The sequence below is a fragment of the Podospora anserina genome, chromosome 4, assembly GCF_000226545.1.
Source record: "Podospora anserina S mat+ genomic DNA chromosome 4, supercontig 2".
NCBI lineage: Eukaryota > Fungi > Ascomycota > Sordariomycetes > Sordariales > Podosporaceae > Podospora > Podospora anserina.
Genome location: NW_001914835.1, coordinates 216644 through 228667, shown reverse-complemented (window position 1 = coordinate 228667; position 12024 = coordinate 216644). Strand labels below are relative to the sequence as shown.

The window sequence follows — 12024 nt, the reverse complement described above, 5'->3', positions numbered from 1 at the left end:
ATCAACTTCATCAATCCTTCCAAAAATCGAAGTTTCATCTCACCCCACCTCAATATCAGACCTCTGAGGTCTCACTCACAAGAAAATGCCTATCACAATTCTCTCTCTCAAACCCTCCCACCCACCCCCTTCCCCCCACGACATCTCCGACTCCGACTCCGACCTCTCCAGCGACGACGGCGGAGGAGGCGCCCACCTCGACTTTCGCCTCCCTCGGCCTCCTCTCCCACCAAAATCCACCCATCTCTTTCAACAGCTCTCTTCTTCACAAACCTGGTCACCCCCGGCACCCTCATCACCCCAGACCCCCAAATGGATGCGCGGCCACGGCACCTACATCCCCCCCAGCACTACAAACATCACCTCCTCCCTCGCCGGCATCACCACACGCACCAACAAGCTCATCTCCGTCTCCCCCCTCCGCGCCCGCTACACCCCCGAGGTAGGCGACCTAGTAGTAGGCCGCATCCTCGAAGTCCAAGCCAAGCGCTGGCGCGTAGACATCAACTCGATCCAGCTCGCCTCCCTCCCCCTCTCAGCCATCAACCTCCCCGGCGGCATCCTCCGCAAGCGCACAGAAACCGACGAGCTCCAAATCCGCACCTTCTTCGCCGAGGGCGACCTCGTCGTCGCCGAAGTGCAGCAGCTCTTCCAGGACGGAGGCGCAATCCTCCACACGCGCTCGCTCAAATACGGAAAACTCCGCAACGGGCTGTTTGTTGCTCTTTCTGGGCAGGGCGGCGGGTCCGGGGTGGTACGGTCGAGGAGACAGGTCTGGACGATGGAGGGGCAGAACGGAGGGGGGAAGATGGATGTTATACTGGGGGTGAATGGTTACGTCTGGATCAGCAAGCATGTTGAGCAGGTGGCCAAGGAGCTGGAGCAGAAGCATATGGGGATTACGAATATGGAGGAGAATGTCAGCGCGGGGGTGTACAGCAGTCAGAATGACTTTATTGACAGCGCTACCATGAGGGAGATTGCTAGACTGAGGAACGTCGTGACGGCGTTGGTGGAGAATGGGTGCAGGGTGGATGAGGATATGGTGATACGGGGGTATGCCGAGGCTTGTGAGATGGCCATGTTGGGGGAGACGGGGGCGGAGGATATCTATTTGGGCGGGCAGAGGGGGGAGGAGTTGACAAGAACGTTGAGGAATTGATCGGAAAGGGGGGGGGGAATGGATAGATAATGTAAAAAGGAACGCTCGGGTTGGGCATGCATGTTACACCCATTCACAAGACAATTTGGCATATGATATCAAAAAGAAGATATAATTTACTCCCTCCGCACCAGACACGCCATAAAAATATGCCACGCCTGCTTGCGTAGGTAATACATATATGATGTTGTAAATGCCTGAAAACAAAAGACCCGGTATCCTGTTCCATGACCATCAAGCCTAATAGCATGAGCCGTTTCCTTTTCCACCTGCCGCCTTTCATGAATCTTTTTAATAAAAAAAACAGAAGAAAAAAATATATGCCAGCCCATATAGTACAAGTAATGGTGATAGTACAGCACGAGGTATAAAAAAAGATTAGGTAGTAATATGTGTCGTGGAAGGAAGCTTGGCCGATGCAAGTTCATCCAGTTCGGTTCGGTTGGTGTGGTGGTTGGAAAGGTGGTCGCTCGGCTCTTGGGTCAAAAAGTGGTCCGCTAACATCAAGCTTCGGAAGAGAGTCTCTCATAATCGTCGTCTATAAACACAGCAAAAAAAAAAATCATTAGAAACCGTTTCTTCTCTTTTTCATTTCTTCTCATCGGGAGTATAACATGACACAGGGGGGAATCGCAAAAAAGCAAGGCTAAAACAAAACACCCAAAACAACCCTGTACAAAAGTCACAAATCACAGTCCCGAATCCTTAGGATCGGTTCGTGTACATGTAGTGAGCCACCAAGACAACAAGCCACCTCAAGAACGCACCTTTGGCGCTCTTGCCGCCCAGACCAAACAGAAACTTGATCCAATAGCCGAACCCCTTGACGACCTTGCCGCTGCGGTCAAAGTTGGGCGACTTCTCGGTGAGGCGGTTGAGGAAGGCGAGGGCCTTGAAGTCGTAGGGCATGTACCGCACGCGGATGAGCTTCTCGGCCCAGCCGGGCGTCTCGGCGATGGTGCGGAAGTGGGTGAAGGAGTCGAAGGAGGCCTTTCCGCGGTAGGCACCCCAGCCGGAATCGCCAACGCCGCCAAAGGGGACCGTGTTGACCGCGCCGTGGAAGAAGCCGTCGTTGATGGTCGCACCGCCCGAGGTCATCTCGTTGAGAACTGGATGCCGTTAGCTATTTGTCATGGTTAAGGGGTAGAAAAAGGGGCGCGTGCTTCTGTTGTTCTCAGCCTTGTTACCAAAAGTAAACAGCGACAAAGGCGTCTTGTGGATCAAGTTGGCAATGTTGAGCGCCTCATCCAAAGTGTTGACCGGGTAAATGGAGAAAATAGGACCAAAAGACTCCTCCTGCATCATCGAGTCGTTGACAGAGTTGACCAGCACAGCCGTGGGCTCAATGTACAGCTCACTCTCATCCAGCTCACCACCCATGACGATCTTGCCCTGGGTGTCATCCAACATCTTCTTGATGCGGTGGAAGTGCCTCTTGTTCACAATGCGCGAAAGATCGGGGCTGGCCTTGGCACCGTTGGGGAACATGTCCTTGTAGGCGACCTTGAGGAACTCGATAAAAGTAGGCACGAGGTCCTTGTCGATGAGAACATAGTTCTGGGACATGCAGACCTGACCGGCGTTCTGGGTCTTGCCCCAGAGGAGTCTCCTGGCCGCCAGGGCCAAGTTGCCGCAGTTCTTGGTGATGAAGGCGGGGTTCTTGCCGCCGAGCTCGAGGACAACGGGGGTGAGTGTCTGGGCAGCCTTTTGGGCAATGATGGAGCCGACCTGGGCGCTGCCGGTGAAGAAAATCTTGTCCCACTTCTCGGTCATGAGCGCGTTGGTCTCGGGGATGGCACCGTTGACAACCGAGAAGGATCCAGAGTCGAGGCGCTTCTCGATCAGCTCCTTGGTCCACATGGCGCACGCGGGGGTGAGCTCGGAGGGCTTGAGGACGGCGGTACAGCCGGCGGCGATGGCGCCAACAAGAGGGCACAGAAGGAGCTGGATGGGGTAGTTGTAGGGGCCAATGATGAGGACGGTTCCGAGGGGCTCCTTCTTGACGCGGAAGTTCATGATGGAATAAGTGGCGGGGACATCGGGAGAGCCCAGCTTCTGGTCCTTGACAAAGCTGTCGAGATGGTCGAGCATCCACATGCAGTCCTTCTTCACCCAGTCAACCTCTGTGAGGAGGGCCTCGAAGCTAGACTTTCCAAGATCGCTCTTGAGCGCCTCAACGAGCTGGGGCTTGAAGTCCTCGAGGGCCCAGTAGAGTTTGCGAAGCTGCGTCTTGCGCCATTCGACGTTCTTGGTCTTGTGAGTGCGGAACTGACCGCGAGCGAGGCTGGCGATCTTGGGAATGGCCTCCAGGGCCGTGGCCTGGAACTCGGGAGCTTTGGTAGCCATCTTGTGTCGTGTGTCTCTTCCCGCCGGTGGCTTTCACGTGCGTGCGTGCGTGCGTGCGTCGGTCCGCTCGGTTTTGGCGCAGGGTCGATGAACTGGCGCAAAAGCGATGGAGAGAATGGAAGCAGACAACCTGGAAGTTCGAGAGAAAAAGGAGAAGCAAAAGGTGGCAGAAACAAGAGTTTTCAACAGCTAGGTAGGCAGTCCCAAAATCATCACAGGAGCAGGGTCTTTATCCAGAAGCAGGAACGGCACCGGAGGGCTGACCTTCTTCAAGAAAAAGAAACATGCATGCGATCGAAATCCGATGCATCCCTAATCAAAATAAGTGGATGGAGCCGAGGCACCTCTCGCCGCCCAGAGTGCTACCCCATCTTTGCGCTGCACTAGCATCCCCTTGCCATCCCATCATGCCCGCCGCTAATTACATCGGCCTCTACGTGGTGTTGAACATTTCTAGAAGGGCCTTAGGTATATAGTCATGAACTCTCGGCGGAGTTCAGTCTTTAGATTTGCGTTGCAGCAGACAAGACGTGGGCGACACGTGTACTATCTTTCCATTCAGTGAAACGTTCGGGGGATCCCAAAGGAGATCCAGTTCATAGAAGGCTGAGATGGCATCCTCTGTGTGAACTGCAATGGAAGTCAACTAACCATCTGCATGCAGGGGTCATCTGCAGCATCCCCCTCTCGAGTCTCACAAGTCGAGTGGCACAAGTTGGCCCAAACGTTTGGTGCTGGATGCTACCCCACCCTCTCAGAGACAAAGGGCTGCCGAGGCTCTCACCTTCAAACATTTGATTGTTCGAGGAGCCAGAACTGCTCCAAAAAGCGAAGAATACCGATCGACGGTTTCTTTTTAATTCCCGAAGTGAGAAACCCGCCAGCTTGATAAGCATTCGTGGATATGCTCCGGTCGAGACGTGGGGCCGTTTCGGAGCCTCCCAGGTACCAGGTTCATGCTTGACGTCTCTGGCAAGTCAAGTTGGCAACCCGTTGAGATTTTAACGAGAGAAACCTATAGGGTTAGGGGTTGTGGGGGTGCAAGGCTTGCTTCAGGGGTCGCCCCTTAACCTTCAACACCGGCAATCAGTACCAATCGTCTATTATACACATTTGACATGTTCTCTTTACTTTTTACAGATGATGTACATTTTCCGCTCCAACTACGACAGCCGCCAGCCAGCATACCACCAGGCGGCTGACGGTAGTGGCGCCGGGTGAGAACCCTCTCACACGCTCTCTCTATAGAGGCTTGACCCGCACTGCCACGGGCTCCTTCTCCTTCGACGCAGAGAGCGTAGAAAGCGCGCCCTGTTGGATCACCTTTACACCATCAATCAGTTGACTGTTCTGTCTCTTGTTATGATCCAGCTTCAAAGACTCTCGTCTCTGAGCCAAGAGCTGCTGCCTTCGTTGGTTTGACATGTACCACTCCTTGGGGTACTTCGGGATGCTCTTGAACTTGTGGTGCCGGGTGTCCAAGGGGATGTCCTCAAACGTATCCGTGGGGTCCTAGATGATCTGATCAGCATTATGGTCTCGGTAGAGGATCGATTCATCCTACCTTGGCCGCAGTGATCAACTTGGCAATCGTGTCACCAAGCCATCGCTTGTTCTGGGCTGGGAGTTCGAATTTCTCGCAACTCATTTTGATGATTCCCCTTTCTGGGTTGTATCTGGCACCAGCCAGTTTGCGAAGCTTGTCTCGCTGAACCTCGGTGAGCTCGAACAAATCCCGGGGGTCAAACTCGACCACGACCTTGCGGTCAGCAGGGTGGAATTCACCCATATATGTGGTGTACCGGAAACGAAGAACCTCATTATTCTTGGGCGGCACGAACTTCTTTGCGAATTCTGGCGGGTGTTAGCACCACATACTCTCAGCAGCATGACTCAGAGGCACGTACTCGAAAGCAATGGCATCTCCCACACGGCAATACGTGCGTATTCTCTGTACTCGCGGTGCTCCTCCAGCTTGGCGTGACCCATAGCCATCATGTCATTCTCCTCAAAGTCGTCCTCCCCAACCTCGTCGGTGATCAAGTCGGTATCCTGCTCTTCCTCGTGCCAGAAAGAGTTTCTCCTAGCACGAACAGGTGCTCTCAGAGGGGCAAACTCCTTGTCAATTTCTTTGACAATCTGCTGCTCCTCCATCTTCTCCTCGTTTGGCTTGTTCTCCCAGCTCGCCAGGGCCTGCTGAACGGCAGCCCTGTCGGCCTCGGCCAACTCGTCGTTTTCCAGAGAGTACCTCAACTGTTCGCCCAAATCTTGGAAGACCCTGCCCTCGTATGGCTCAGGAAACTCGAAGTTGTCGCTGGGGTCTTTCCAGCCCTTTTTGCGACCTGGGCGAGCGCATTGCGGGGCGGTTGTGGTCAAGGCCCGGCGCAGGAGGGGGGACGCTGCAGGTCGTACTGATAATTGTCTGCTAGCCCGGAGGCATAGCCGGAAAGAATTGGCGGCGGAAGCCATCCCGGGAAGTTGGGGTCGGTCGGGATCGGTGGAGGGGTGCTTACACGGGGGCTTCCACTGCGCGGCCGGAACTTCTCGTCGCCAAAAATTTGGAGTTTGGCCCGGCCGCTCGGTGCTGGCTGAGCTGAGCTTGGCTGAGCACGAGCCACATCTTTGCGCCACACTTGGACTTGCACATTCCAAGTTGCGAGCACTTGCCAGTGTTGTGACAAGAGCCCTCATGGCCAAATGAAAGAAATTTCTGCTCTTTAACTGAGAACTTAACTTTATTCTACCTCCTTCTCTTCACTTCGTTCCCAGAATTTGGTGGAATTGCAAAGCTAATCTTGACCACCCTCAGCATTCGCACTGGCTAGCTCACAGCCACAAGAAACAACGACAGCATGACCACTTCAACTTCCAGGGCCGCTACACCACCGAGTCCTGCCTACTCGGTAGCTGGGACCCTCAACGATACAGGGGACTCTCACCACGGCGGTTCCCAGCAAAAGCCCGACCCTGAACGTGTGAGGAACCTCTCAAGGTCGTTCGATATCGATATGATGCCCGATAACGATAACAGGACATTGCCGGCTGCCATCACTAACACGGACGCCACCTGTCCCGATTCGGACAGGAGCCAAGACAATGGGCACTGCTTGGACCTCACATCTAGTTCAAGATCAACATCAACACCCAGTTCTGCCCCTCAAATGGCCTCGACTGAGGAATCCCCAGTCCTCTCTGGACGTAACTGTTTTGTCACCATCGGCTCGATCGCTTCTTTCCTGCCTCTTCTCGAGCAGGTCATCACTGGCCCTTTCCTCACTCGCCTACAGGTCGCCGGGTTCAAGAAGTTGACGGTCCAATGTGGTCCTAACCTTGCTTGGTTTGAGACTCAACTCGAGGCCTTGCGCTCAGGGGAGTTGCTGGCAGACTTGCAGGTGGAGTGCTTCTCCTATGCTCCTGTTCTGAAGCCTTATATGCTGGAATGCCGTGGCGAGCTAGGCAAGAGCTTGGCAGGGTGTGTCATTGCGCACGCGGGTGAGCTCTTTGCTTATCACTCATACCCAGGAGTTGAGAAAGCTGATATTTAAACAGGTGCGGGAACCATCCTCGAAGTCAGAAGATATGGGGCTCCCTTGATTGTGGTGCCCAATCCAACATTGATGGATAATCACCAACTGGAGCTTGCTGTGGAGGTGCAAAGGCAGGGCTGGGCGGTCCATGGGAAGATTCAGTAAGTATTCAGTTCCCAGGAGCTCGGACATCTTGTACAGCCAAAATTAACAGTGCTACAGCAACCTTCCCCATGCCATTGACAAAGTCCTACAGCTCATCCAAAAAGGCAGGCTGGACCACCTTCCCCCATACAGGCCTGCGCCGTTCCCTGTCCCGGAGGCAGAACGCTTCAAGCTCTTCGATTGGGTGGTACTGACGTGTTATCCAGAGGAGTTTGAGCGCAAGAAACACTTGCTGCAACTGGAGTCGCTTGACAAGAGACAGGAAACCCGGGAGGAAGCTGAAACTGGGGCTGGCAGCCCAACTCTTGACGCCGCTGTCGAGCCAGCTGACGCCGCACGGATGCAACTGGACTAGAAATCCAACTGTGATGGCAGCGGTGACACAGTGTCGGAAATTCAAATTGGACAGCGCGATGTTGCCGTTGTGGTGAAGACTAGCATACCGGACTCGAAGTGCTCTGCACGACTGAGCGAGTCGATGCGAGAATATAGGCACACTACGCCAGTCAAGGAGAAGTCTGATGTGAACTGCCATGTACTGGTAGAAGGACAGGATTTGGGACGCCAGACATCACTGCTGAAAGAGCCGAGATCTCCGGCTGCCACCGACTGCAACCCCGCGGGCAAGCTGGACAAGTTAATCGACAACCTTTTCTTGTCTCTAGCGAGAGCTCTTTGTTGGGTCCTCAGACTGGTCTTTGCGTTGGTGAGGGTACTGTTTCTAATTCTTGCACACGCTCTCTTCTGGTCGGGTGTGGTCCTCTGTGTTGGAATCGCCGCCCCTCTTTGGTTGGATGGTCGCACTCTATGCTGGAATTGCCGCTAGGGCCTACTGTGATGTTTGGGTACGCTTTGTGATGGATCTCGTCAGTCTGGTATCTCAGTTGGGGAACGTACGAGAGTGGCTATGAACGGAATCGATCAATTCGAGAGAAGAGAGAGAGCTAAAATGGAGAGGAAGAAGCACGACACCGTTGAAATCCGCATGAGACCGAGGGTAAACACTAGAAGAAACAGACGGGAGTTGGCTGAATGTGGATTTATTGGGAAAGATCACTGGGAGAGGGCAATCTAACTGGGCCGGCGGGTCTAGGGAACAGAGTACCGACACTACAACTGGTAGCTCGAGGGTCCATTGATGAACATTGTGTAGGGAGTTTAGCGGGATGTCGAAGGTAGCTTTGCTCATGTACAGAGATTCATAGCTGTCCAGCAGATACCTGTGACGTTTTGCGTCTATAGATGTAGCTACATTTGCCAAATCAGTTGGAAGTCATCGCGGTGGTTTGATGCTTTTACTGATACTGTCATTTGACCGGATTCATGTGTTTCCGTGGCGTGGTAGTATAGCGGTTATTACATTCCCGAGTTTGAGCGAAGATCCAGGTTCGACTCCTGGTCCGTCACACAGTGTATTTGATATCCAGCGTTTGCTTTTTTTTGCCATTTTCTTTTTCCATGTACCTTTTTTCTTTAGAATGGTATAGGCTATCAAAGTCTAAAGAAGTGTATTAGAGGGTCACTGAACAAACTTTTATTGGTGGGCTTTTCAACCTGTCATCTTTAGGGCTGGTGTAAGCGTAGGTGTTGTTCATGATACCATCATCACATCCCTATACCACACACATATCAACTTGAGGTACACAAACTCCATCTATTAACAACAAGTTTATACTCTTCATTAAAAAACAGCAGTAACGCCGGCTAGGTAACCACCATTAATATACCATACCATGCATAAACTCATAAACGCTTCATTCCTTCCTTTCCCCTCCTTACTGCAAATTCTTCACATTCCACACCTTAACAGCAGCATCGCCACCCGAGCTCACAACCTTTTCATCCCCCTCCACAAACGCAACCCCATACACCCCATCCTTGTGCGCATTCGCAGCCTTGACTCTGCTCCCCGGCTTCGCCAAACTCCAGACAAAAACATTCGTGTCCAACCCCCCCGACACGGCGTGCGTCCCCGCCTTGTTCCACGCAATGCTCAGCACCCTCGCCGTGTGGGAGGACCACCTGTCGGTGGCCACCTCCCACGAGCCGGTGGTGTACACGACAATCTTGCCAGACGAGTTACCCGCCGCGAGGTGCTTTCCCTCCGGGGAGAATGACAGTGTTGAGATGGCGGCGGTGGAGTTGGTCAGTTTCTCGGTCGGGGAGAGGTTGCCTCCGCTGCCGAGGTTGTATACCTGGACCGTGTTGTTGTCTGCGCCGACGGCGACATAAGAGCCGCTGATGGCGATGGTGGTGGGGGTGTAGCTTACGGGTGTTTCGCCGAGAAGTTTGCCGTCGCTGTCGTAGATGGCGATGCTGGAGTTGAGAGCGACCGCGATCGTGCCGTCCGAAGACGCCGAGATGCCCTTCGGTTGCGAGCTGAGCTTCACTGGGGAGGCGAGGAACAGGTTTGTAGCCTCGTCGATGATGCGGAGGGTGTCGTCCCATCCGACGCTGTAGACCCTGCCACCGGCCGAGGCGAACTGAACGACTTGGTTGGAATGCGCCTCGCCTTCTGGGGCCTTCCCGACGCCAGTCCCAATGTCCCAGGCGACCACCTTGCCGTCGAAGCTGCCGGTTGTGACCTTGGTTCCGTTGCTGTTTGAGGTGACCGAAAGCGCGGTGACGCTCTTGTTGTGGCCTTCAATTACTGCTTGTGGGGTAGAAGAGCCAACGGTGAAATAGTTCAAATCACCGCTCAAGCTCAAAGTGACGATAAGTTCCTGCGGCCCACGAGTCCAAACAACACCAACCTGCTGATCTTGAGGGTTGGAGCTCCCTTCCTCACCAATCTTCCACGTCGCAACATTCTCCCCCGACTGCACATCCCACACCCTAACCGTCTTATCCGCGCTCGCCGTCACAAACCTCTTCGAGTCCTTATTCCAGCTCACACCCAAGATACTCCCCGTATGAACCCCCTCCCCAACCACCTTAAGCGGCTCCCCAGTCTTGCCGTCATAAATCTGAATCCTCTTATCACTCCCCACCGTCACCAACCACGACCCATCAGGGCTGAACTCGGTCCCCTGAACAAACCCCTTGTGCAGCCCCGTCGCCTTGCTGTTGAACTTGAACGGGGCGCCATGCAGGAAGCACATGCTTCCATCGTCCGACACCGTCGCCGCGCGAAGCGGGCGCTGCTGCCGGATCGCCACCGCGTTGATGACCTTGCTGTGCCCGGACACCTCGCCGACCGAGTTGCCGCTGTCGGCAGTGATGCAGTGGCCGAACCTCTCGCGGCCGTCACCGACGGCGATGACGCGCTGCGAGTCCCCGTCCCAGGCGATGTCGGTGATGCGGCCCGAGATGATTGGGTATTCGCCTTTTGTGTTGACTGCCTCGACCGAGTCCCAGACGCGGATCTTGCCCGAGATGTCGCCCGAGGCGACGTAGAAGCCCGAGGGGGAGAACTTGGCTACGGTGGTGGTGGTGGTGTGGGAGGTGTATTGCTTGGAGGAGGAGGGGTTGGTGAGGGAGCGGAGGAAGATTGATTTGCCGGACTGTTGAAGGGGTTATACATTAGAGATTATGATGTATATCAAGATAAAGAAGCAACGGGACGTACAGCGAAAGCTATTTGCTCCCCCTTTGGATCGGCCGAGAGCTGGGTTGGCTGGCCGCGGGTTGTCGCCGGGGAGGCGGCGAAGATCTTGTCGAGCTCGATAGACATTTTGGTGATATCACGACTGATTATGGAAGGTATGGAAAGAGAGAGGAGAAAATTACTCGCAGATTGAGTGGCTATGAAGTTGAGTTTACTTGGGAGGGAGAGTTGCGGTGTGATTTGGTTGTGCCAGCAACTTTCCAGGTTGGGGAGCTATGGATGGAGCCTTGAAGCTCATGGCGGGGTTCCCGGTGTCGCGGGACGTGGGTGGGGTTCTGCTTGCGCGGTTGCGGGGCAGCAACCGCCAAACCGCAGCTGATGACGCCTGAATGCGACGCCGTGGCTGAAACGAGGAGCTGAAACCCTCTGTGGCTGGGTATCTTCATGCTGATATCGCCAGCCATGTTAGGGGCGTTCAGGGGAACTCTAAAATAGGGTTAGGGTTGGTAGAATGCTACATTGGGCAATGGAAAAGGGTGTGCCCTGGCAACCGAGCACTGTAAAAAGTTCAACAGAACACGAGGAGACATGATGATGGTCGAGTGGAGTCACCCCAAAGAATGTCCTCTGCATAATATGTATCTATAGATGGAAGTGGGGGCCTAACAAGTCTATACACTTGTGCAGCTTTTTTAAATATTAGCGTGTGACTTTCTAATCTGATAGGGTAAAAAATAGTTGTATTTTATTTATTTTCTATAAAGTATAGATACTTCTAATTAAGTCTTTTTTTAAATAAATTAAAGTATTTATATTAATAGTAAATAAGTTTACTCTTAGCTTTAAGCACTTACTAAAGCCTTCGTAATATATTATAAATAAATGTATAAAACTATTTATTAATACTATTACTTAAGCTACTTCGATTACCTAAAATAAACCTTTAAATATAAAACTTTAATTTTGAAGTTAATAATATAAATCCTAGTTATATATATTAAATAAAATAAAATATTATTTTATTAAAAAACTTTAAAAATATTCTACTTTTTTTATATCAAAACTATAAATAATTACGTATATATATCTAATAAATTTCTTAGTATTAATATCTGTGAAAATACAGCTTTTATTTATAGATTTTACAGTATATTTAAGCCCTATAGTATATAAAGCCTTAGAGGTAATATAATAGCTTGGATCAGCAGGGCACAGGCACCACGGGGGCCGGAACGGAACTCGGCTCCGCAAAGCAATCCGAAGTCCCGGACGTCCAG

At 52.7% G+C, this 12024-nt stretch overlaps 5 protein-coding genes across 5 annotated transcripts, besides 1 other annotated feature; 2 read left to right on the top strand and 3 right to left on the bottom strand.

Moving 5' to 3' along the window:
• Window positions 1-85: 85 nt before the first annotated feature.
• PODANS_4_2660 (uncharacterized protein) lies at window positions 86-1162 on the top strand (the record flags this gene model as incomplete). Its single annotated transcript, XM_001903885.1, has 1 exon — window positions 86-1162. The coding sequence occupies one exon, from the start codon at window positions 86-88 to the stop codon at window positions 1160-1162; it is 1077 nt and encodes a 358-aa protein (XP_001903920.1).
• Window positions 1163-1867: 705 nt separating this feature from the next.
• Window positions 1868-3508, bottom strand: PODANS_4_2650 (uncharacterized protein; the record flags this gene model as incomplete). The annotated part of the gene is made up of 2 exons (XM_001903884.1): window positions 1868-2271; window positions 2350-3508. The coding sequence occupies 2 exons, from the start codon at window positions 3506-3508 to the stop codon at window positions 1868-1870; spliced, it is 1563 nt and encodes a 520-aa protein (XP_001903919.1).
• A 1242-nt stretch (window positions 3509-4750) lies between these two features.
• Window positions 4751-5977, bottom strand: PODANS_4_2640 (uncharacterized protein; the record flags this gene model as incomplete). Its single annotated transcript, XM_001903883.1, has 3 exons — window positions 4751-5020; window positions 5073-5362; window positions 5416-5977. The coding sequence occupies 3 exons, from the start codon at window positions 5975-5977 to the stop codon at window positions 4751-4753; spliced, it is 1122 nt and encodes a 373-aa protein (XP_001903918.1).
• A 383-nt stretch (window positions 5978-6360) lies between these two features.
• On the top strand, window positions 6361-7555 carry PODANS_4_2635 (uncharacterized protein; the record flags this gene model as incomplete). Its single annotated transcript, XM_001903882.1, has 3 exons — window positions 6361-7000; window positions 7058-7196; window positions 7333-7555. The coding sequence occupies 3 exons, from the start codon at window positions 6361-6363 to the stop codon at window positions 7553-7555; spliced, it is 1002 nt and encodes a 333-aa protein (XP_001903917.1).
• A 980-nt stretch (window positions 7556-8535) lies between these two features.
• Window positions 8536-8606, top strand: a tRNA (tRNA-Ser).
• Window positions 8607-8975: 369 nt separating this feature from the next.
• On the bottom strand, window positions 8976-10873 carry PODANS_4_2630 (uncharacterized protein; the record flags this gene model as incomplete). The annotated part of the gene is made up of 2 exons (XM_001903881.1): window positions 8976-10703; window positions 10769-10873. 2 exons carry the CDS (start codon window positions 10871-10873, stop codon window positions 8976-8978), a joined length of 1833 nt encoding a protein of 610 aa, XP_001903916.1.
• Window positions 10874-12024: the final 1151 nt, after the last annotated feature.